At 37.4% G+C, this 26,341-nt stretch overlaps 3 protein-coding genes across 8 annotated transcripts in view; 2 read left to right on the top strand and 1 right to left on the bottom strand.

The window, feature by feature from the left end:
* The window catches only part of jhy (junctional cadherin complex regulator), a 56,598-nt gene that overhangs the window by 10,920 nt on the left and 19,337 nt on the right, over positions 1 to 26,341 (bottom strand). For 2 of the 6 annotated variants that reach the window (XM_049468388.1, XM_049468385.1), the window contains exon 8: positions 23,236 to 23,946. In XM_049468388.1, coding sequence (XP_049324345.1) covers positions 23,701 to 23,946 — 246 coding nt within the window. In that variant the 3' untranslated portion in view covers positions 23,236 to 23,700. Of the gene's footprint in view, positions 1 to 21,422; positions 22,791 to 23,235; positions 23,947 to 26,341 lie in introns of those variants that run through there. The other 4 variants (XM_007258118.4, XM_007258119.4, XM_022681356.2 and 1 more) reach the window with 4 other exon arrangements.
* lim2.1 (lens intrinsic membrane protein 2.1) lies at positions 6,199 to 12,294 on the top strand. The gene is made up of 5 exons (XM_007258115.4): positions 6,199 to 6,363; positions 8,148 to 8,340; positions 10,749 to 10,898; positions 11,873 to 12,007; positions 12,133 to 12,294. The coding sequence occupies exons 2-5, from the start codon at positions 8,166 to 8,168 to the stop codon at positions 12,192 to 12,194; spliced, it is 522 nt and encodes a 173-aa protein (XP_007258177.1). The 5' UTR covers positions 6,199 to 6,363; positions 8,148 to 8,165; the 3' UTR covers positions 12,195 to 12,294.
* On the top strand, positions 17,285 to 20,269 carry bsx (brain-specific homeobox). The gene is made up of 3 exons (XM_007258116.4): positions 17,285 to 17,705; positions 18,577 to 18,767; positions 19,408 to 20,269. Exons 1-3 carry the CDS (start codon positions 17,306 to 17,308, stop codon positions 19,645 to 19,647), a joined length of 831 nt encoding a protein of 276 aa, XP_007258178.2. The 5' UTR covers positions 17,285 to 17,305; the 3' UTR covers positions 19,648 to 20,269.

Genomic DNA, 26,341 nt, shown 5'->3' with positions numbered 1-26,341 from the left:
TTCAACATTTACATCTACAACAATTTCTATATCAAACACTATAAAAAGTGAGAGAAATGTCTTTTTTACAAAATAGGCCCTTTTATTAAAAACACCTATTGAGTTTCTCATAGGACTCCATGAGTCCGCAGAAGCAACAATAGCAGCATTAATGGGTAAAGCGCAATCAGAATGTCACCCCAGCAGGGGACCAGCTCTGAACAGAGGCCATTCCTGAAGTGGCTCGTGTTTTCTCAGCAACCGAACAAGGCCATGTCTGTTTGTTTGTGAGTTTAAGCGACTCTGTTTGGTGATGGAATGGGCGAGTGATTTTTCTTTTATTTGAAGACAGAATCTGAACACATTTAAGCTTTTAGTCGTTATAGCTGAGAATTGCTTAAGCAGTACGTCATTTGGTGCACTACTGAGTGTGCTAAGGAATCAACAATAACGGTAAAATTACTGAGGATGAAGTGAATAACACTGATTATCTGGTGTGTCTTAGAATTAAACCGGCTGATTTTTATCACAGTGCTGTAAATGACCTATGTCCTAACTGGGCACTTTGTATAGGGGCCAGTTCAAAAAGCAGTTTAAGCTGAAACAAAAATCCAGTCCAGTACAGGCTTTTGCTGGTAGCTGGTTTCAGATGGTCTGAGATGGTATTTGACGGTAAAAGGTGTTAAAAAGCAGCAGGTGGGTGGCGAGGGGTCCAGCGGTCTAAAGCACTGCCACTATGAGCAGTAGGTCGCAGGTTCGAACCCCCGCTCATGCAGCTTTGCCATCAAGCTGCCGGCGCTCAGAGGCGCTCAATTGGCCCTGTTCCCTCCGGGAGGGTAGATGGCGCTCTCTCCCCACATCACTCCTAGGGTGATGTCCACAGCACAGGGCATCTGTGAGCTGATGTATCGGAACTGAGCCGCTGTGCTTTCCTCCGAGCGCTCTGGCTGCTCAGCAATGCTGCATCAGCAGCAGCTCGAAAAGAAGCGGTGGCTGACTTCACATGTATAGGAGGAAGCATGTGCTAGTCTTCACCCTCCTGGTGTGTTGGGGCATTACTAGTGATAGAGCGAGTCTTAATAAGTGGGTTGGGTAATTAGCCGTGTAAATTGGGGAGAAAATGGGAAAAATTAGAAATAAAATTATTTAAAAAGCAGCAGGTAATCAAGGTGAAAAAAGAATGTATCATTTGGTTACTAAAAATCTGCTATATGTTATATTGATTTTAGTCATGTGGCTGTGTTTGGTGATGGCAGGCTGGGTGCCTAAGTAATACGTCCTTTAGTGCACCACTGGGTGTGCTGAGGAATCATTTCAGTGGGAATAATAATAATATTAGGATACACTGATCAGCAATAATGTTAAAATCACTGACATGAAGTGAAAAACATTGATTATCTGATTACAAAAGCACCTGTCAAGGGGTGGGATATATTAGGCAGTGAGTGTACAGGGATACGTTGCCACAGACCAATCAGAGTATCAATGAGGTTCCCTGTTCATGGACAGAAGTGCCTATAATAAGCATGTGAGCACCAGGACTAGATGGAGCATCACCCATGTGTGCTTTGAAGATCTGGGTTGAAATATGGCACTAGGACGTACTGTAGAGAAGTACTAGTGTAATTATGTAGTAATTACTAGTGTTGTAGTGTTGTTAAGTCCAGGTTTTGGTCTAGAGATGAGCTGTCTTAGTTTTGTTTAGGTCTCAGGTTGAGGTGAACTCGAGTCAATCATTTTAATAAGCATAACATTGAACATTATGTTTGTTCGTTTGCTTTTTAACATACAAATGCTCTTACAAAAACAGTATTTTAAACAGTCACACAAGGACAATGCTTCAATAACTGTCACTCCATACACACAGTTAGTCCTTTTCAACCAAAATAACTTTAGTCCTGCAACTGGTTCCGTTCAAACTTACAAGAAGTTTAGTACTTCTTAAAAATATATTTTTTTTAAAGTGAAAGTCAGTCAATACACAAAAAAAATCAAGAACTTTTGAAAGGAACCTCAAGTGCAGTCGCAAAGACCATCAAAAACATTATGATGAAACTGGCACTCATCAGGAAAGGAAGAGCAAGAGTTATCTCTGTTGCACAGGATAAGTTCATCAGAGTTTCCAGCCTCAGAAAGCGCAAGTTAACAGCTTAAACCCAGATAAGAGCCACCCAAATGCTTCACAGAGTATTTTTGTTTGTTTGACACTTTTAAGTTACTACATGATATGTGTTCCTTCATAGTCTGGATGACTTCAGTATTCATTTACAGTGTAGAAATAAAAAAGAAAAAACATTGAATGAGACGTACACTATAGGTCCAAATGTCTAAAATAATATAAGGCAATTATTATCACATCAGATAACAGTAAATTATGACTAAAAATCTGACTTATGACAGAAACATCACAAGTTAACCTTGGGCCACAAAAATGAAGGAAACAAAAGAAAAATGTAGGACTCTAAAGAATCATTTGTCTAAAGCACCTTATTCCTCACAATGAGGCTGGATAAATCAGCTGATACTGTAGGTCGAAGCAGGTGTGTTAAAGCAAGGAAACGTCTAAAGCGTTCAATATGATGGCTCTCCGAGACGAGGCACACTAGCTGCTCTCCCAATTGAACATAAAAATCAAATGTTGTCATCACATGATTCACAGTGTCTGAGCGACTCATCTCCCAAGCCTTTCTCGAGGCTGCAGCAGAAAAGTTGCCCGACTGCACAGAACTCTTAAGCATCTGTCCATCAGACCTGGTTATCCGCTAATGATGTGTCCATTTTGACACTTCAGAATCAGTCACAGAAAATAGCGGCAGCGAGAGGGAACACATGGCGAGAGATAGCTTCCCTCCTGATATAATTTGTTGCTGCAAATTACAAAACAGAGGAGGGAATAATACACGAAGTCAAGTTTAGTGAGAGAGAAAATGGAAAAATTTAGAGCTGTGAGCCACCTTAATGGATATCCTTGCAGCTGGAGGAGAATGGGCTCCAGTAATGCTTCCTTAATGTGCGGCAGCCGTATTTCTCGGAGTGTATCAGGAGAAATGTGCCCTGTCATTTCAGCCAGCAATCACTTAATGGGCCCGCTAAATCTCAACAAAATGGACATGCACTGCGCTATTTCTGGCTTTGGGAGATGGAATGAAGCTTTGGCTTCTGTAAGAGCAAAAGGGAAAAAAAAAGGAAAAAATCAAAACGAGAGGTAAAAGCAACTTTGAAAAAAAAGGAAAAAGAAAAAGTAGAAAGTGGAGGGAATAAAAAGCAATCCCTTTCCATCTCTGGTGTGTGTAATGTTTGTGTTTTGCTAAAGTGTAGAGACAGTGACAGGAATTTCAATTATCTAATTACGGCGAAATGAAAAGACTTAAGTGTTGTGATTTCTGCAGTCTTTCATAGATCAATCTAATGTGTGCTCACATTGGAAATCAACCAAAATGGAAGAGGCAAAGCGAGGCAGCGCCTCCTCAAATCATGCAATTAAAATGGCAAATTAGTTTCTTGATATATTCATCTAAGTGGTTAAGTGGAAGGGTTTTATTCCACATCCATGGTGCTGTCTGCCGGGGACGAGAGGGGGAATCGGCTGCATGCTCTTTTGATTAAGGCCGCTGCTTAAATGCTGGGAAAAACGCTGAAAGCACTTGCTGTACAAATTAGGCAACCGAAGGCTGCGAAATGAAATTCTAAAGAGTTGATTTAAGCATTTAGGAGGGGATGCGGCTGGCAACTTAAAGGCCTCAAAGACATTTCTCGGGCTGCATGCATTATGTTTAAGAGGTCAGGGCCTGGAAACAGGTTTGTATTGTGTGGCATAATGAAAGAGGGAGTGAAAGGGGCACACAAACATAGGCCCCGACAAATAGCCTGATATCTGCAGTGACCTTTCTGTAAGCTGGTGGATATGTTAGCTAAGGATAGTAAGGAAATCTGGGACGGAGTCTGCAAAATGTATGTATGTTATAAGACTTCTATGAGCATATTTGTTTTTATTATTTGCTGAGTTGAAATTGTACTTGCTTTAAGAATTAAGTAAAATGTTTTAAATTCTATTGAATAATAAGATATGTTCATCTCTAAAAACATATTGAATAGTCTTTTTATAATAACTATAATATTCTCATTCCAGTCTCGTAATGAGAAATTTAAGATACATTGGCTTGATTTAAAATGATTTCCCTTGCCGGCATATCATTTGTGCAGTGTATGTGACATTGCATGATGATACAATAATGCACAAACATATCCCAAGGTATTAGCTTGATTTGCAGGGTAATTTCAGGTGGAAATGTGTGAACTGGCATTGCTTTGCCATAAGCTTGCTAACTAAAACATTTATTCCCATGTATAATCACTAAATTACAATGGACACTCACTGTTTAAGCCAGCATTTTTTTTTACATTCCACCTTTAGAGACCAACCTATTAATATTTGTTCGCATTCTAAACCTAGTATTGGTAGCCTTTGTATTATTAGATGCCATACAAGACTAATAAAGGATCAGAGGATGTTCCTAACAGTGGTGCTTGGTGAAAAAAAAATAATAATAGGGGGACAAATATCCTAATTGCCATTGACCACACAGTCATGTTTGCATAAGCAGCATCATGGCGTAAAGCATAAATGCAAAATGAAAAAAAGAAGAAGCAAAATCCATTCCTGAATCCTCCTCAGACATGATCTTTCAGCCGTGGGTATCCAGATCTTTCTTTTATTTTTTTCCTCCACTGATGTGCTTTAATACACATGCGCCATAACAAATTCATCTTTGAAAAGCCAGCTGGATTGGAGGAAGAATTGCTCCCTCTCTCTAGCCGAGACATATTGGCCACTTTGATAGTTCGGGATGATATCAAATGCCCCTCTGCCAGCTCGGTTGAAATGGAACAAAATAGGCGGTGGTCTATAAAAATGAAGTTAGACGCAAGTACGCCACTCACATCTCTGAAAAAAAAGCCTTTCCTGTTGCATTTTGAAGTCGTCAATTGGTCTGAGCAACTTGCTCTAATGCAGGTAATGGAGCCACTGAGGTGCTTTCATCTTCAGGCCCCGTGAGCAGCAGAGAGGACGGACCCCCTCCTGCAGGGGAAAACAGCCTCTAACGCACATAAGAGCCCAGGAAAGCAAACCTGAGCTCACTTTAAGAGGCCAGTTGTAACGCAGGCTGAATTATTATCTGCCTTCTAATATATGAGAGGCATTTTATGGTATTGCGCATTAGCTACTACAATGTTTGTTAAGAAGTGCTTTGTTTTGATGTATTTGTGTTGTGCACAGGCTTATGAATTATATTGTCTGGTTTGTCTGCATGCTAAAGAAGGTAAGTGGACATGTATGACTCATAGATTACTGATGGATGAACAGGCTAATTATAAACTTACAGTCATACAATTCCCAAGATATTTACCCCAACTGACCGATTTATACAGAAATTACTTTTTTATACCTAAATAACCTACATTCAGTGTTTCAGTAATGTACATATAGTGTAATATATTGTAATATGTTGATATATTGCAGCTCTGGAAAAATTAAGAGACCACTTCAGTTTCTGAATCAGTTTCTCTGATTTTGCGATTTATAGGTTTGAGTAAAATGAACATTGCTGTTTTATTCTATTTTTTTATTCTTTTTTGCAAAACTGTAAAGATATGTCTCAGAATACAGTACAATACATACAGTATATAGTCGGATGAAAAACAAGTATCTCCAAAACAGCAACTTTAAAGGAGAGAGAAAAAAATGTCTAAACTTTCAATAAGAGTCAATTTAAAAAGAGTTTATTTCAGGTCCTTTTGAAGTATTTCTATTGGTCCATTAAGCAAGAAATTTTGTCACAGTGTAAGGAACAGTTTGTTTGTTCAAATTATGTAATAAACCAAAAATCATTAAAATTGGGTTTGACTCCACAACAACACTTTAGGACCTGCCCAAGTTTAATCAGCAGCCTACACATCCCCACGGCATAATGCTATAAAACCCTAATCACGATTTATTTTGATAATATAATTGCAGTTTGCCTGGTCCAGCAGCAGCAGCACTAGTCCACATTTTCCGCCTGGCCTCTTTTCAACTATAGGGAGGTTGGCTCCAACTGCTCAATGGAAAACATGCAGTCATCAGGATCAGTTCAGACTGCACACTGCTTTATTTCTGTTTTTTCAGCAGATTCCAAAATCACAAAACTAGCCTCAGCTGATTGGCTGTGTCTCTGCCTCTGCTTTTGTCTCTGCGCCTCGTTTGTTCTTCCTATTCAGCTGCTAAACGCTGGTGCTAAGAGTTGCTGGATCGCTGCCGGCACTGCCATTACGGGGCCTTGGTGTATTTTGTCAAACAAACCCCTCAGTTTTTCAACACGGAGTTAGAAAGTCCCATAGATTAAGGTAAGTGTAAGCCTTTTCCTAGCATCAATGCGTACTCTATGGAATTTGAATATTTCCTGTGTTTTATACCATAGAACTTACCGTAGAACAGGGACTGAGCTGTGTCACAGGCCTGTTGATTCAACTACATACAAAGATTGGGCTCCGTATATTAAATACATAGATATGTATTTATATAGAGACATTGGTCTGGATCAGTGCAAATAAATACAGTTGTATGTAACAGTTTGGGGCCTCTGGTCTAATGAGACTTCTGTAGAGTTTAATGCATGACTACTATTTGCATGACTAATACTAATTGGGGAAAATTAAAACAAACGCTTTAGTAAATAAATATAAATTCTGCTCTAAAATGGTTTAGGTCTGTTTTCTGTCTGGATTTGTTCACTTATTTCCCCAGGGATATACACACTTTTATGTATAAGTGTTCATATGTTATTATTAAACAGTGTAACAGTTAAACTAATCAAAACCTGTAAATTCTCTAAAAAAAAAAAAAAAAAAAAAAAAGGCATACACGCAACAGTTATCAGTATCATCAATATTAGATTAGATACAGGACTGATGAGCAAAGACGTGACATCAGTTATCTTTTTAGTTAGTTAATTATTTAGGTACATAGTCATTTTAATGCAGAGATTATATGGTGTATAGATTTGGTAAAGGTATGATGCAAACAAATTGTGCCTTTCCCTATCAATAAATTGATTTGATCAATTGAAGATTCCTCGCTATACACTGCTCCTATCTGTCATAATTTGAATGTGAACACTGTGCAGTATGAAACTTTTGTGCTGTAATATTTCCATATTACATTTCTCATAGCTACCAATAATGCGGCAAAAAATCAACAGTATTAATAATGCAGCCTGTAACTTAACAACATCATCTACAGACTTTAAATGATACACAGCTTAAGGATTTTCAGTGAATCCAGCGTTCAGTGGATAGGGTAAAAACTGTGACGCCCTCTACTGGTAACTGAGGATAGAAGAGAGAGAGAGAGAGAGAGAGAGAGAGAGAGGCAGGCAGAGAATATATAGAATATATAAATGGATGGAGAGACAGATAGAGACAAAGACAGAGAGAGAAACTGATATGTACACAGAGAAACTGAGGATGGATATTAAAAGGCAGAGGGATGGATGGATGGATGGAGACAAAGAGAGACAGAGAGGGAGAAACTGAAATTATAAATTAAAAGGTAGATAGATAGATAGATAGATAGATAGATAGATAGATAGATAGATAGATAGATAGATAGATAGATAGAAACAGAGAGAGATAAAGGCAGATGGACGGATGGATGGATGGATAGACAGACAAATAAAGAGAAAGAGAGACAGACAGACAGAGAGAGAGAGAGAAAGTGAAATTATATTAAAAGGCAGATAGATCTAGAACATGGATTCAGATAAAGAGACAGATAAACTGATATACACACAGAGAAACTAGGGGACACATATAGAAAGGCAGTCAGTGAGAGATAAAATGAGAGAGCGAGGGAGAGAGAGACAGAGAGAGAGAGTGTGAGAGAAACAGAGGGGGGCACTGTGGTGGTCGCTTCATGATTGTGACCTCTCAGTTCACTCAGTGGAAATAATGTGTTCATTACAATGCAATTACAGACACTTAGGCCCCTCAGAGTGAAGAGCTGGGCTGATAAGAGGGGCTAGCTCTGGCCCTTGATGCTAACACAACACTGATATGTGTGCACGGGTGTGTATACATGCCTGTTGTTCTTCTATGTGTGTGTGTGTGTGTGTGTGTGTGTGTGTGTATAGTCTGTGTGCAGTCGCAGGATGTACAGTTTTATGGGAGGAGGGCTGTTCTGTGCCGGAGTGGGGAATATACTCCTGATCGTTTCCACAGCAACAGATTATTGGATGCAGTACCGTCACTCAAACAACTTCATGCACCAGGGCCTGTGGAGATACTGCACGCCTGGCAAATGCTTCACACACACGGACAGCATCGGTGAGGCTAACACTCTTCCTTCTGTTTACCACTCCATCACTCTTCACTGTCCTGTGGTGTAAAGTGTAAATATATTTATATAGAGAGAGAAAGTATATACATATATTTTTATCATATCATTATACTGTTTATTTTGTATAATAATGGGTTGTTAATTATTTAAGGCTATGGCTATTGTGTAAATTGTTATTTTAAATACCCTATATTCTACTTTCTATATATTTTTAATTCTACCAAAAAAAAACATTTAATTCTGCATTTTTGTGGTTTAAAATAAAAAAACAGAATTTTCTTACTCTATTTTACTTTTATCCATTTTTTTCATCTCTATTCTGCGTAAGAACTGGTTATTTTTGCTACTGTGCCTTTAAGCCTGATATATGTAAATAATATGCGTCCTAATTGGCTGCCCTCTTTTGTGCTTCATTTAAAAGCAGTCAGGGCTGAAATGCTCTTTGTAAGGTCAACATAAATGGCCAGAGCAAACCTGCTGTAGACAGAGCAGGTACATACACGATATGGACAAAAGTGTTTATCGTTTGTTCTGAAATCAATAGTATTAAAATTGTTTATCCTTCTGTTGTTGGAGTAACTGTCTCTACTGTACAGCGAAGACTTTCTACTTGATTTCGGAACAATGCTGTAAGGATCACATTATTTAATTGCATTCATAAGAACACTAGACATTGGATGATCACCACCTGACCTCATTCATTGCCATCATTCCCAACTTCTTATCCCATCCCAGAATTACTGGGTGGAGCTCCATTGTTTCCGGAAAATGCAGTTCCACTACTCCACTGCTTAGTGCTGGAGGGTTTTATATATACATATTTAGCCCATACCTGGAATAAGGCATAGTGGCAATAGCCAATATATGTTTTTCTGCTGAAGAGACTTCTATTCTATTGGCAACACTTCTCTACTGGAGCTGGACAAGCTGAGTGTGTGTGTGTAGATGTGCATTTGCACATCTGTTTCAGCAATCAGTTCAACAGTTCAAATAGACTAGTTTATTCATTAGAAGTTGTGCACACAGACATTTGTATAAACGGTGTATGTATAAATATACAGATCTGGGAAAAAATAAGAGACGACTTGGATTTTACCAAATTGAAAACCTCAGGAATGTAATCAAGAGGAAGATGGATGATCACAGGCCATCAAACCAAACTAAACTGCCAGAATTGTTGCACCAGGAGTGGCATAAAGTTAAGTGGCATAAAGTTAAGCAAAAGCAGTGTGTAAGACTGGTGGAAGAAAACATGCCTGTGATTAAAGAAAATTGTGATTAAAAAACACCTAATTATTCCACCAAATATTGATTTCTAAAGTCTTAAAACTTTATAAATATGAACTTGTTTTCTTTGCATTATATGAGGTCTGAAAGCTCTGCTTTTTTTTTTTTGTTTGTTTCTTTCAGCTATTTCTCATTTTCTGCAAATAAATGCTATAAATTACTATATTTATATTTGGAAATTGGGAGAAATGTTGTCCGTAGTTTACAGAATAAAACAATAATGTTTTACTGAAACATATTCCTATAAATAGCAAAATCAGAGAAACTGATTCAGAAACTGAAGTGGTCTCCTAATTCTGTTTTCCAGAGCTGTGTATTGTGAAATCATAAGTATATTTTATTAAAATTTGATCTTGTTTACAGTTTAATGCCCATACAAATACTAAAAGAGATACAGTGTCATATTAAAATGATATATTATTCATTTTATGAACAGTTATATATGATAGGGCACCTATATATATATATATATAATCCAAACCTTATTTTAATTATGTTTGTCATAATATACACAATGTTGTTCTATGGCTTCCTATATCATGTACTTTATATGTCTCAACAATTGCCATGCATGTAATTTATTAATATTTTACGTGATGGGCGGGTTTTAATCATATAGTTCTCTTGTAATCTACCTTCACACTCTACTTTACTAGCCTTAGTGTCCTATAAAGCCCCTCCTAGAGTTATTAGGAGACCTCCTCCTGACAACAATATGCATGTGAGGTCTTGTTAATTGGCTCATTACGATGCTAATCATCATAATAGCTGAAGCAATGAGGCACATGTATGCAGACACCTTCTCCACAAGGCTCTCTATGCATTCCATGGTTAGGCCTGAATAGTAACTAAACAGCCTGGTGAATATGATGCTGTTCTGCAATTGTGCAAAACAGTTATTTAGTGTATTTAGTACTTTTAGTAAATCTAACTATATAAACTATTTTTATTATGTTAAATAGGGGTTGTTGTTGTTGGACCTGAAGAGTCATATTGACTTTTTGAGTAATTTCAATTTATATATAGGTGTAAAAACTGCCATTAGCCACTGTGTAGCTACTCTGCAGGCCACTGTCTGATCTTTGTTGACCTCTGTGTGTGTTCTCAGCCTACTGGGATGCCACGCGTGCCTTCATGATCCTGTCACTGCTCGCGTGCTTCTTCGGCATCATTATCGGTATCATGGCCTTCATCCATTACTCCACCTTTGAACGGTTTGATAAAACCTTCGCAGCTGGAACACTCTTCTTCATCTCGTGTGAGTAGCCTTTTCAACTATCACACAATTGCTGTTTGTTTGTACTGTTTGAACTGTAAACAATAATGTGGAATAATAATGGTAAAAAAAAAATTCCAGGCCTGTTCTTGGCTAATGCACATGCACCAGCACAATAAACATCAAGACAAAAAATATAAATATATTAACAAATAGATGATAAGATACTGTAAATAAGGGTACTGTTACTAAAGATTATTGTAATTTTGTAAAAGTAGCAGCATTGTTAAAATTGGTGTTTAATCGTTACACTACACGTTACACTAAATTTTGCTCTACAAGGGCCTGTTGTCCTCATATGAGGCCATTATACTGTCACCTAGTGGTGGGCAAAGAGTTAAACGAGTTGCTGTTCTGATTTTGTTCAGAAATATAAATGAGTAAAACAGTAAATACAGTAAATGTTTATGTTTTTACTTTGTTATGTCTTCTGTTGAAGCAGCACTTCAAATAAGCCATATTGCTCAAAGAGAATTGTTGTTTCTACCTTTGTTTTACACTTTACAGGCAGAAAATGCAAAAAAGAAATTCTCAGAAACTGCATCATGTAAAAAGATAATTATTTGCTCTTACACTAATCAGGTGCCAAAAACCCAAATAGCAAAAAGAAATAAAAATGCATGCAATTAAGTCTTTAAGGTCTGAGGAGGCTACTAGTAATTTATATGGAAAGCTAAATAGGTAAGTTTAGGTAAGCGATTGTGTACTGTGTTGTAGTGCAAATGTAGTTTACACTAATCTTGAACAAAAACTGTTAAATGAAAAATTTTGTGTTAAATTACCATTGTAGGTTGGTTCAACACAGGCAATTTCACTCTGAAGTAAAAATAAATAAATTAATTAATAATTAAAAAAAATGGTACTATTATAATACAAAAAAAATCGTAAATATCGTTCGGACTAAACCGACCAAAATATTAATCTGAGTGTAAGCTGTGGTGTGTGTTTGTGTGCAGGCTTTTTCGTGTTCTTGGCCATGGCTGTGTACACGGGGGTAACTATGAATTATTACGGTAAGCGCTACGGCAGCTGGCGCTTCTCCTGGTCCTACATCATCGGGTGGGTGGCGGTGGTGCTCACCTTCTTTTCAGGTAGGCTACCTCCTCCGCACACAACCGCCCAAGTGAAGAGTGTACTCTCTGTCTGATATTTTATTATCCTTTATATTGATTGTTTTAAAGCTGAATGTGCTTCTCCTGCTCTTCCTCTGTTGCAGGTATTTTCTATATGTGTGCCTACCGGATGCATGAATGCCCCAGAAACCCAGCTCCTCACTAGGAGGCGAGATGATGAGATGATGAAGATTAATAATACCATCCAGGGTCTAGGGTTTGAATGAAAAAAATACTGTGATTGAAATAAATAATCGTGGATTCAAGTGTGAGTGTTTATGTGTCAACCAGTGTCCATACTCCACTATATGTTCACTACACTGTGACCTTATGAAAACAATTTACAGCCAGAATATTACAGGTTATTTACTTTTTGGTCCAAAATGAGCCTGAGAAGGAACCAAAAGTAAATAATAAGTCTCTACTTTCCTCCAGAAAACTGCAGGTGCACGCCTTGAGAATGAGAATACTCATTTAACAGGGAATATAAAAGATGATGATGGAGATGTACAATGTACAAGTTCAATGTGGTCTAATTAGAAATTACGTAAAGATAGCAGGGATTGCTGTGTTTACAACACAGGTCAAGTCAATTTAGGATAGGTTATTTTTAGATAGTACTTTTAACAAAAGGCCTTGTCGCAAAGAAGCTTTAAAGGGATCCAAAGGGAACAATGTAAAAATAAAACTCACACAGATGAATCAAGAGAAAGGTCCAAAGGGAGAAACCATAGTGCATTCGTTGACAAAAAAATAACGCATACACGAATAATAATACTCAAAAATACTCCAAAAATGTAAAAGAGAAATAACCGCAAACCAAAAACTACACACATGTATTCCGATTTACCCACTTTTAAATATGGTTCACTATTTGTGGGCGAATGAGAAGTAGATTAGTATGATTGTCATGTTAACAAATCTTTGGATTCAAGAATAGGTCTTAATCATTGTATTTTCAATCAAGAGCAGCCAGCCTTAGTTGTCTCTTCAGAAAACTGAAAATATAAGATTTTATTGGGAACTATCTATCTGTGAAGATTTTATCGAACATCTGTTTCTTTTCATCGCCGTTTTACTTGAAAGTATCTATAGAACAAAGCATTTCACACCTAAATACTCTTAATTGCTTAAAAGTGCAACCATTTACGACGCAACGGCAACTCATATTTATGTCCTCAGAGGCGGAAACTATTTATATAGTTTATATATCTATATATCTATACAATAATATATATTATATACATATAATATTCATGAATACATTATTTTTGCAGCAGACAACAAAAACGCGTTCCAGCCTTTCAGAGTAAATAATGTGCGAGTGATTTGAGACCCCCGATGTTTTATTTTATTCATGCATAAATGTCACAACTTCTCTGAGGGCACAAGAAACGACTCCAGACGTTTTCCACTTAGAGATAAAACACAGCGTGTCAGGTGGGGTGTAGTGGTCTGCTAAGCATGAGATGCACCGGCCAGTAACCCTGCAATCCTCTTAGAGAAAGGCAGCACACACTCCCCATTTCACTTTGATTAAATGGCTGTTTAAAGCTGCTTAAGTGCCCGGACTCCATCCACCATCCCAGTAAAGACCATCTCATCACCATTACTTCATTTACTTTCTCATTTTGCCTTAAAAGCAACTAGTTAGCTCCATTCGCATGTAAGCAGCCTTGGTTTCATTTCCAATGGCGGATCCCAATCATTGTGAGACAGTAACGCATTGGAAATGGCCACTGTTGGAGAGCAATAAAAGAAAAAAAGGTTATCAATGATTTTAACTGGATTTTATCAATAAACATGTATAACTAGTGATTATAGCCCAAAATAACGGTTTTAACGATTTTAGCGGTTAGTTTTTTTCTTGCGTTAATTAGCTTTTGATAACTTAATACAGCTGTTTTGTAACTATTATGGGGAGAATAAAACGCGCTAATGTCCATCTATTTTGTCCAGTAAAGCTACATATTTTAATTTAACTTCCAATTAAAACAGATATAATACTTTATTTAAGGTCGGCGTCCAATTTTGTCGCACACGCTGATTAATTTTAGGCCATGGCTCCGGTGTTTATTGTGTATTAAAACCTGAATGTTATAACGAGGCTCAAGTCCCCAAACTCCCTTATATAAGCTAATTTGCACTTTTTTTAATAGATAGTGTTCCTAAAATCACATTCTAGGCTAAATTCAACCCAAATGTAATTCAACTCAATCAGCTTATCAAAGACTTCTAAAGGTAATAATGAGATGGATCAGTTACAGTGGTTCAGGATTGGAGCTAAAGATTGTGTGCAGGGACAGGGATAGTGAACACAGCACTATAAAAAAAACACTGTCCTGTTTACCCACAGTGTGGCACTTTTCAGATTGACTAAGGCTGTGAAAAGTCACCTACTCAGACAGTATTCCGACAATAAGCAGAAAAAACACTTAGTCATGTCTGAATCAAATTGCAGAATCATAGCCTTTCTAACATAAGTTTTTTTGGGGAAAAAAATGCCAAAATACAAGCTGACACTAGCTAACATTGAGCTGTTGGTTCTTTAGCAATATCAGAACATAGGATAATGTTCTATTCAAGATTATTTCCTATAGGCACTGACTCATGAGACTGCATGGGCACAACTCATGACATGGTGTAAACCCTCAGCATTTGATGACCAACATCCTGTAAGCATCCCATGATTTCTCATATTTTTAGAGGTTTTGGAAATACTATTTGTTATATGTACTATGACTGTATAAATCAACTAAATCAATATAAATCAATAATGTACACACCTGTTTAAGTGCATAGACAATTTCTACTAGTCAAATTGTACTACTGACGTAGACTTTGCCACTACAGAATTATACAGAGGTAAAGTATAACATGAGTTTTTGGATGCAGGCATAGTTGTTAGCAAACAAGGCATTCATATAGCCTACTCCATTGTCTACTTTTGGAGGATTACCATACTTGAGTAGCAAGTGTTTAGTAGCAACTAAACATTCATTTGACACTGACCCCCCCCCCCCCCCCCCCTCCCAGGAAACAAAGATTTAATTCTAATTCACTTTCCTCAGAGGTGGGTACACTGAAAATGTTGTCTCTAAATAGTACATATATATTCTACAATGGTTATTTTGTAAAAGCACTGACTATGACCCCATTTACTATTCACTATAAGTGTTGTGAGCAGTGAAACTTTGTGAAACACATTGCATTGTTTGGTTTAAAGATACATACACAGCTTTTTGGAGGAAGATCTCTGGGGCTTTTAATAGTGGGTTTTCAAATTTAGAGGATCACAGTTTTGGAAACGGCTATGTTGTTTTATGCTGTTGATCTTTTTCCTGAATAAATTGGTAGCACAATGCTTGTCAAGTAGCAAGCCGCTCATTTGTGACCATGTGGTAGGAACAAAGCAAGCACACCAAAACTTAGTTTGAGGATTATACAAATATATCCACATCCCTGTTTTGAGACCTATGTTTGGATTTTATTCTTTTAATCTGGTACTTTTTTTCATCCTGTTCTTTATAGACCATCAGAGATTTAGGGTTGGTTGACAGAAATTAAACCTTGTCCTAGACTAAATTTTCCTGTCAATTGAAAATCTCAAGGGAAACTCAGGGAAACTGGCCCTTAGACTATACCCATCTCTACACTACTATGGTACTACTAATAATAAATGAATATAAACATTGGTAGCAATCATTACATAGTGGAAAGTTCTGTACAAAATAGTAAAATAATGATCAACAATAATGGTAGTAGTAGTGGTCACAATAAGTAGCAGTAATAATTATAATAATAATAATAATAATAATAATAATATTGTCATAGTACTACTGCTAATCTATTATATGTCTGTGGAGCGTGAAGTAGTACTCTGGCACTCCAGAAGTATAATACAAGTAAGCGATTTTGGACGAAGCTCTCATAATGACACGCCTGTGTGTGGCGGAGTGAGGGCAGTTATCAGAGCACATTATGGCCTCTCAGATAAAACCCCTCTCACTTCCACAATCATACACAGCTTCAGAGTGACAGAGCGCCAAGACACAGAAAAAACACTGGCGAATCAGAAAACACTGGCGATGTTGATCAGAAAACTAATTTCACGTTATTTTCTTATCTCATTCATCTACTTTCGTTTTCTGTGTGAATGTTACCTATACAACTATATAAATAGCGCTTGCTGTTTATAGGTATATATTTGAGTAAAATGAACATTGTTGATTTATTATTTAAACTATTGACAACATTTCTACCAAATTCCACATAAAAATATTGTTATTTAGAGCATTTATTTCAGAAAATGAGAAATGGCTGAAATAACAAAAAGATGCAAAACTCAAATAATGCAACAAAAAAAACACGTTCATATTATAAAGTTTTAAGAGTTTAGAAATCAGTATTTGGTTAAATAACCCTGGTTTTTAATTACAGATTTTATGAATCTTGGCATGTTCTCCACCAGTCTTACACACTGCTTTTGGATAACTTTATGCCACTCCTGGTTCAAAAAATTCAAGCAGTTCAGCTTGGTTTGATGGCTTGTGATCATACATCTTCCTTTTGATTATATTCCAGAGGTTTTCAATTTGGTAAAATCAAAGAAACTAATCGTTTTTAAGTGGTCTTTTATTATAATTTTTTTTCCAGAGCTGTACTTGCCATTTCATTGAGGGACAAATTGAGCCACCGGACAGGTGACACACAAAACCAGGACACATTGTGTGCTGAGAATAAAATAACAACAAACGGCCCACATTGTTGTAGATGTAAGGTCTGAATTCAGGTATTTTGGGGCAACAGTAAATAGTGGAATGGCGTTTTTTATCGCATAGTGCATGTTGTAATATTAAAATTGTCAATCTCCTAAGGAGAAGGCGCTAAATATAGAGAGGCATGTATATTATTCAGTAATATCCACACTCTGACACAATATACTAATGATCTAAGCCCTAATGATCTAAGGTGGTTCCAAATCCACCGAATTGTTTGGGGAAAAAATCATATAAAACCACAATCTGAAGATTTGAAGTCTAAAGAGTCCCCCCCAAAAAAGCACGAGGGTGTGTGTATGTGTGTGTGAGTGAATGAGCGCGTGAGTGTGTGGAGGAGCTCTGTGAGCCCCATGGGGATGTGTCCTCCCTCTCCACCCCAGCCCCTATAATTAATCCATAAAGCACTAATTCTGTTCCCCGCCCCGCCGCGGCGCCATTGGCTGAAAGCTGGTCTGTACGGCGCTCTGCTGCTACCCCTCAGCTTGGATAAATAGTAATGTACCTGAGGGCGGACAGCGTTCCGCACACACCTGTCCACCGTTCTGCTTTTTTCGGGGGGACGCTGCGCGCACTGACCGAGGTGGAGTGGCCGGGTGCGGGCGCTGCGAGCTGCGGGGAGAGTCGTGCGGGCCTTTTGGCAGGGATGAGCGGGAACTACACGGCGGCCGGTGCCCACATGCCCGCCCACAGGGCGACGTCCTTCTTCATCGAGGACATCCTGCTGCACAAACCCAAGCCCCTGAGGGAAGCCTTCCCGTCGCCCTTCTCGGGCTCGCTGGCCTCCCGAATGCCACTGCTGGAGTATGGATACCCCCTCATGCCCACCCCCATCCTCGCCCCACATCCGCATCACCCGCTCCACAAAGCCGAGCATCATCCCTACTTCTTCACCTCGGGTAAGGGGTAGTCTAAGCGCACCGGGCCTGTGGGTGATGTTTGGGGACAGACTGTAAACATGTACGGTTTCTGGTGTATAAGGTTTTGAGTCTGTGGTTTAAGGATTGCAACACAATTATTAAAGTATTGAGCGCAGCAGGTCCCCAGCTAAGTGCGCTGGAGAAGCGCAGAAACAGCGTCAGTCAGTTTTAGGTAGCTTGTCAATTAAATGTTTGCGTTTTTGTTGCGCATCGTTTTAATGAAAAACCTTTAAAAAAACACAGATACAAAAATTTTGTATACCTACAAAAGATAAAAAAACAGTTATTCTCAAACAAGAAAGAAATCTACAGTTGTACAGTTCATGTTTCAGAATTCGTTTATGTTTCAAATGCCAAAGAAACATTAGATTTATTACCGTAAATCGCGCCGTTAATAAAACTGATATTTACTGAAAATACATTTGTTTATTATTTTAAAATGTTTTATGTTGCTTTTTTCCATCGTCTTTTATTATGTTTCATGATAACTATTACCAATATTTTGGGGGTTAAATAATTGTGATTATTATTAGATTATTATTTTACCAATTATTTTGTATTTGATTTGTTAGAATCTTTTAGCTAATTTTGCGTCTTTTTTATTCTTATCATCTTTGTTGTATGTATTATTAGTATTATTGTATTATTATTACAAGCAGTAGTGTTAAAAATGTAATGTTTTTAGAATGAATTATTATTATTATTATTATTATTATTATCAGTAGCATTAACATAAAAATAAATAATAAAATGACCAATTATTGTCTTTATAGTTTTTATTTAGTTGTATTTATTTAGTTTTTTTTCTATTAATACTATATTAATGTATGTGGTATTCACACTATTGCAGGTATGCAGATGCCCTCGTTGTTTCCTCCTCACCCGGAGCTGCCCGGGAAGCACTGCAGGCGCAGGAAGGCACGCACCGTATTCTCGGATTCGCAGCTGTCCGGACTGGAAAAGCGCTTCGAGCTGCAGAGATACTTGTCCACCCCGGAGCGCGTGGAGCTCGCCACGGCACTCAGCTTGTCAGAGACACAGGTGGGACCCACGCCCGACACACAGACACGCACAACACCCGCAGTTATTTGTTTTGTTTTTAGGTATTGTTTATATTTTAATGTGGCTATTGCAGTAATACAATTGTAATGGGATTTTGCACCATGTGTAAAATGTGGCGGCAGTGAATTAAATGTTATACCATTAACAGGGATTCTAATACAATAATGAACGTAAAAACAGCAGTTTGTTTATCGTATTTCATGCCGCTTGTCAAATCTAAATCAGAACAGAATTTGTTTTCATAGAATTTAATTTTTTTTTTGGTAATATAGTTTATTCCGCTCTGTTCACACACCCACACAATATGCGTTTTATAAGTGCTGTTTTTTGTATAATCTTAATTAAACCAAATAAACAACAATTTGATAAAAAAAATAATCATATTTTCTTTTTTATTACATTTTTGTCGTTTTTTAATCAATAAACTGTAACCCGTTGAAAGCTGTCAGGTTGCGTCAGATCAGTCTGTCCAGATCAGTGGATCAAGTCAAATCAAATAAAATCAAATTTACTTAATAGTTCTTTTTACAACTGATGTTGTCACAAAGCAGCTTTACAGAAATGTGATCACAAGTGGATTCTGCGTGTGTAAAACGTGTTTTCGTTCTTGGGCGCGCAGGTGAAGACCTGGTTTCAGAACCGCAGAATGAAACACAAGAAGCAGCTGCGGAAGACGCAGGATGAGCAGAAAGCGCCCGGAGAACAGCTGGACAGATGTGCGGAGACATCGAGCGAGAGCGAGCAGGAGCGGAGGGGAGCGGCGGACGGCAGGAGGAGTCCGGACACGTATACACTGGAAGAGAACGACGACGAGGTGGACATCGAGGAGGACATCTGCTCTCCTGACCATTTACTATAGACCTGCTCCTCCTCACTCTGTACATGTGTATACGGATTATTGCCAGTTTAGATAGGACACGATATTCACTTTTTTTTTCTCTGATTTTTTATAAGAGAACAGACTCCTAACGCTGTGTCACTAAAGCGCTTTCAACCAACATGCATTATCAGCAAAATTCATTTAGGAGGAGTTTCCCCCTAAAATCTACATTATTTAAGAATAATGCATGACCATTATGTATTATTATTATTATTATTATTATTATTATTATTATTATTATTATTATTATTACCACTTGGTTGTTTTAAGGGTTTTAAAGGGTCACCTGTAATGACTCACTTTGTGAATATGGGGGTAGTAAATATTTTATGGACAATCTGTAAATAGCAGCGGGATATTTAGCACTTGTTTAAAGAACAATGGATCGGTGGATCAGCTGAGTTTCTCCTACACTGTGTCGCCTTTTCCATTTTCACCATACTACATTCTGTTCAAAACCCACTAATGTTAAAATAATGTACAGTAAATGAATTATCTAACAAAACATTTGTTGCAAACAAAAGCTGTGTTTGTCTTTGAAATGTTTCGAAACGTTTTATTTCACACATGGGGGAAGTGACAATATACTCATATTTTGTAACTTATGTTAAGACAAAAAAAAAACATTTATTATTATTATTATTATTATTATTACTCCTCCTACTATTTTTATTTTTCATTTGCGCAAACTACTACTTCCGTTATTGTTGACAGTAATGCTATTATTACTAAAATTGCTAGTTACGTAATTACTGCTATAGTTTCTGAATTCTTCTTCTCCTTCCTCTTCTTTGTACTATTATTATTATTATGATGATGATTATTATTATTATTATTATTATTATTATCATTATTATTATTATTATTATTATTATTATTATTGCTTCTATTAATTACCTTATTACAATTGGTGAATTTAGCAATTTAGCAGTACGTACAAGACTTAATTATCTATAAAAAAATAAGCCGTAAAAGTGCTATAAGACTAATGTTCTTACCGAACATCGTATATTAATCTTAATAATTTTTTTTAATAAATTTTCGGTTAATAGCCGAAAATGTCGGTCAAACCTGCCACTGGTTTACTGGTTTGACCGCAGCAAGAGAAAAATAATGCAAGTTATTGGGTTATTCTGAACAACACAAAACTAAATAAAGCGTTAGCACAGTCAATATGAAGACTTTCTTTAGGATTTATAAATTCCCGCCAATTTAGATTCAGCGTGAATCTGAGCCTTTTCCATTGACTACATCCTTGCCGTAACCATATAATAATTAAATATATAAAAATAAAATAAAATAAATAAATTAATAATAATAATAATAATAATAATAATAAACAGTGCATACTTGCAACAAAAATATTAGACACATGTTTAAAATTAATGTTTTCTATATTTAATGTATTTTTTTTACATTGGTGATTAATAATAAATACATGAAAAAAGTTAAGGGAGACATATTGAACTGCTTAGTAAACAGACAAAAGGTGATTGTTTTACACAACCCTCTGACCTAAACCCAACTGAAATAGAGCTTCACAGAGTGAAGGAAACACAGCAACTAGTGTTCAGCACCTCCAGGAACTCCTTCAAGATGCTGAGAAAACTATTTCAGGTGACTCTACCTCAAGAAGACACTGAGATTTAAATTCCAGTGTTCAAATCTGTCATCAAAGCTAAATGTGGCTCCTTAGTAGAATCTACATTGAAAAACATATACTGGTTTGTTTTTACAAATTAATTCCACATGTGTTCCTGTAAAGCTTCACATTTATTAAATTTACAATGTAAAAATCATAAAAAGAAAGAAAACACATTGAATGAGAAAAGGTGTGTCCAAACCTTTACCTGTATATTATTTTTAAAAAAATGATATCGCAAATATAACTCCCTGAACTAAAGCTATATGAGTAAACGTATTATCAAACTTATGTCTATATTAAATATAAACCAAAAGTCTCCAGCCTCACAGCCAGAATAGTCCAACTTATGTAGGAACATAAGACATGAAGGGTTGCTTCAATACATTACCACTTGAGCTATATGATAGCAACATAAAACTCAATTTAAAAGCATACCAATACTAATGCCCTTATTATTGAGCCAGATGGTAATATTTCAGCTCTAGAAACCTGAAAAACAGAGAACTTAAGGGGGTGTACTCAGATGGGATGACACAGGGGCACAATGAATCATCCTAAGTTTGTAGACATTTGCTCTTCCAATGCATCTTCAATAATCAAAGGTAGGAAGGCAGGAAGGCCCCACTTTGCTGCCACTACTCGTTCCTCTATTGGCAAGGGTTCACAGTATATGTTGGAACATTGCTGTGAGGTCATGAATAGTTCTGGGCTTCTGGATACACAACACCGCAAAATCATCCCCATGGGGCTCCATTATGTCAAAGAAGGTACTGTAGATGCATAGTTCCATATCCAGTTCCATAAGTATTACTGGGTTTTTAGCTGACATTTGGCCCAGTCTCATCTGGCCCATTCTATTAGCAGCGTTTTCCCTATAAAAATGGTTTAAGCTGCTTTATGCAAGTAAGCACTAGTATTATCACCTTTTAAGGCCAACTCTAAAGTAGCTGAATTTATTAAGCCATTTATAGGTGGGTTGTCTGGTTACTGTCGGACTTACAGTGTATGCCAGCCACCCTCCATACCAGCCCTTGAGACTCTTCTAGTCTGATGTGCAGCAAGCATTCATTTGTGAGTGTTTAGCCTAATGGGGTTGGGGATGCATGCCACTCTTACGCCCTTTTTGGAAAGCAATTCATGCAGTGTTTGTAGAACGGGATTCTGGTTTAGAAGGGGAGAAAAAAAACGATGAGAATAGGTTGTGTGGAAGGTGATCAATTAAAAGATTAAGCGGTTTGCGGCGCGTGGCTCCATCAGCTCATTGGCAGGGCTCTGCCAAGTCCTTCAGCAGCACCCACATCAAAGCCCAGCCTCAGAAAGGGGATGCTAATTTACAGCCTTCTTCAATGAACTGATTTCTATGGCAGCACGGAGAGGGGAAAAAATAAATAAATAAAAAAGATGTAAAGAGAGGGCACCGTCCCTCATTAATTCAAAAAGGTCCGGCATTGATTAGGCTCGCTTCTGAGGCTTAACACTGAAAAACACAGAGCATCAAAGCACACATGATGGGTTAAATAGAGGCTATAATCTAATTAAAATATTACATACGAGTAAATAGCTCTTTGATAACGATCTAAAGCTTCCATTAAATAAAATAGGTGCTTGAGATTGTTTTATGGGGGGAAAATTATCACTTTAAAAAATACAGAAAGCAAGTTTGCCTGCTCTAATCAGGCAGGCTTCAAAGTGCCATCCTTATTTGACCCGCTTTTTTCCGCTCTCTTTCTCTCCCAGTTAAAGAAAAGGGCAGAGGAAAGTGGAAATAATCAGAGTAATGGGCAGGAACTGGCTGAAAAATAGCGCAGTGCTTCCCATTATCAGTGCAGCCAGGTGTGTTTATGAGATCGCCGCTCGGGTTAAGAGATCTATTGAAACATGGATAATGACAGGCGAGGGAAAAGAGCAGATTGTTGGCAAAATTTAAAGCTATATACATTTATTACATATAAAAAAGAAAAACAAGTCACATATTTATTCTAAATTAGCATCCATCTGATCCATTATAAAGGTTTTACATCATACAGACATTTAGACACACAATCAGTTTGTTTACTTCTACATATCATAGCTGTCAGAACAAAAAAGTAACGCTACATGAGAAGGCTAACCTACTCTTTACTTACAAAGTATATTAATGCAACAAAAACTTATTCTTAAGTCAAAAAAAGTTACAAAATTTGTTCTGACAGCAGCAGTGTCTTTAGAACAAACTACAAGAGTATATAATTCACACAAACTTGACACAACAATGTAGAATCTGGATGGGTTATTAGATCTGTTATTAATCTAAATGTACGCAACACATTCACATTTATAAAGGATGGGATTTTTTTTTGCATCCAGACATTGCTTTGGTTCCACAGTGCAATGCATTGGTTACCTGTTCAGTGGGTGTTAACAGATGGTGCAGATAAACCACCGTGGAGGCCAGCGAAGCGTGCCACTGCCTGTTTCTCCTGCTCGTGCCGTTTTCTCAGCACCTCCAGAGCAGCTATCTGGGAGACATCCACTCCTAACTGGAGATATGCAGAGTGCTCAAACATATCCTCACTCTCTCTCTTCTCAATAAGCTTCACCCTCTGCTGCTGAGGGGCTTTGGGCTTTGCAATGGTTTTGGCATACTCCAAAGCCTGGACAAATTTTTACAATAAATAAATTAATCCAAATGTAAATTATATTTTATATATTGTGTTTTTTGGACAGTAACATTAAATGTAAATCCCCAGAGCAAGCCTTTATATTACCCTCAATGATTTGGAGCAAGGCCAGATAGTGGGTGACTGTAAACGGTGGTGTCTGGCTAGAATTGTCCATGTGAACAGACAAGTGATTTTGGCAAAAATCCCATACACAATCTACACAGTGGACAGTTCCTGTTATACAGCTTTTGGTATGTTAGTATAAGCAAATGTATATCACCAGATTGAGTACCACATCATCCTGGGTAAAACAGACCTACAGTTGTGGTCAAAAGTTTACATACACTTGTAAAAAAACATAATGTTATGGCTGTCTTGAGTTTTCAATAAGTTCTACAACTCTTATTTTTCTGTGATAGAGTGATCGGAACACATACATGTTTGTCACAAAAAACAGTCATAAAATTTGGTTCTTTCATAAATTTATTATGGGTCTGCTGAAAATGTCACCAAATCTGCTGGGTCAAAAATATACATACAGCAACATTAGTATTTGGTTACATGTCCCTTGGCCATTTTCACGGCAACTAGGCGCTTTTGGTAGCCATCCACAAGCTCCTGGCAAGCTTCAGGTCGAATGTTTGACCACTCTTCTTGACAGAATTGGTGCAGTTCAGCTAAATGTGATGGTTTTCTTGCATGAACCCGTTTCTTTAGCACTGTCCACATGTTCTCAATGGGGTTTAAGTCAGGACTTTGGGAAGGCCATTCTAAAACCTTAATTCTAGCCTGGTTTAGCCATTCCTTTACCACTTTTGATGTGTGTTTTGGGTCATTGTCTTGTTGGAACACCCAACTGCGCCCAAGACCCAACCTTCGGGCTGATGGTTTTAAGTTTTCCTGCAGAATTTGGAGGTAATCCTCCTTCTTCATTATCCCATTTACTTTCTGCAAAGAACCAGTTCCACTGGCAGCAAAACATCCCCAGAGCATAATACTACCACCACCATGCTTGACAGTAGGCATGGTGTTCCTGGGATTAAAGGCCTCACCTTTTCTCCTCCAAACATATTGCTGGGTGTTGTGGCCAAACAGCTCAATTTTTGTTTCGTCTGACCAGAGAACTTTCCTCCAGAAGGTTTTATCTTTGTCCATGTGATCAGCAGCAAACTTCAGCCGAGTCTTAAGGTGCCTTTTCTGGAGCAAGGGCTTCTTTCTTGCACGGCAGCCTCTCAGTCCATGGCGATGTAAAACACGCTTGACTGTGGAGACTGACACCTGTGTTCCATCAGCTTCCAAATCCTTGCAGACCTGCTTCTTGGTGATTCTTGGTTGACTCTTGACCATCCTGACCAATCTCCTCTCGGCAGCATGTGATAGCTTGCGTTTTCTTCCTGATCGTGGCAGTGACACAACTGTTCCATGCACTTTATACTTGCGTATAATTGTCTGCACAGTTGCTCTTGGGACCTGTAGCTGCTTTGAAATGGCTCCAAGTGACTTCCCTGACTTGTTCAAGTCAATAATTCGCTTTTTCAGATCCACACTGAGTTCCTTTGACTTTCCCATTGTAGCTTTTGTAGCTGAGTCTAATCACTGGGTCAAATGAGCCCTATTTAAATGGGCTCATGATAAGTCAACAGCTGTAGTCAATCAGAATCACTTACAAGAAGTGAAGAGGCCATGACATGAAGCTAATTTGATTGACACAACTCGCTACATCACCAAAATTGACAAATGTTGTTGCTGTATGTATATTTTTGACCCAGCAGATTTGGTGACATTTTCAGCAGACCCATAATAAATTTATGAAAGAACCAAATTTTATGACTGTTTTTTGTGACAAACATGTATGTGTTCCGATCACTCTATCACAGAAAAATAAGAGTTGTAGAACTCAAGACAGCCATAACATTATGTTTTTTTACAAGTGTATGTAAACTTTTGACCACAACTGTATTAAACATCCCTATACACAAGAATGAGGAAGTATTCGTCTATAAATATATACAAAAAGAAAACATTTAGCATAAAAAAGAACTAATAAGTGGATGAATACAGATCTATATAAAAGGTGAATGTCAATATATTTAGTCAAGTTAAAAAAGACCAGCTATTATGAACTAAAAGTATACAGGACCATTAAAGCACCAGAATGAATACACATTTAGGTCAATTAAATTGGACTCATATGTATATCTTTTACTTAAATGCCTTTGTTTTGTTTTGTAAGTTGTGGATAAATGTTTTAGACATGATATTCCCATGATGATGTAATATGCTTAAAATTACAATTAAGAGAAATAAAAACAAATGTAACATTTTAGTGTCTTGAATTAATTCAGGTTAGTTTAAAACTTAGAACTTATTATTTTTTGAGGACATT

Source organism: Astyanax mexicanus, chromosome 20 (assembly GCF_023375975.1).
Source record: "Astyanax mexicanus isolate ESR-SI-001 chromosome 20, AstMex3_surface, whole genome shotgun sequence".
NCBI classification, from domain to species: Eukaryota; Metazoa; Chordata; class Actinopteri; order Characiformes; family Acestrorhamphidae; genus Astyanax; species Astyanax mexicanus.
The sequence above is the reverse complement of the archived record's forward strand: the minus strand, read 5'-3'. Positions and strand labels throughout refer to the sequence as shown.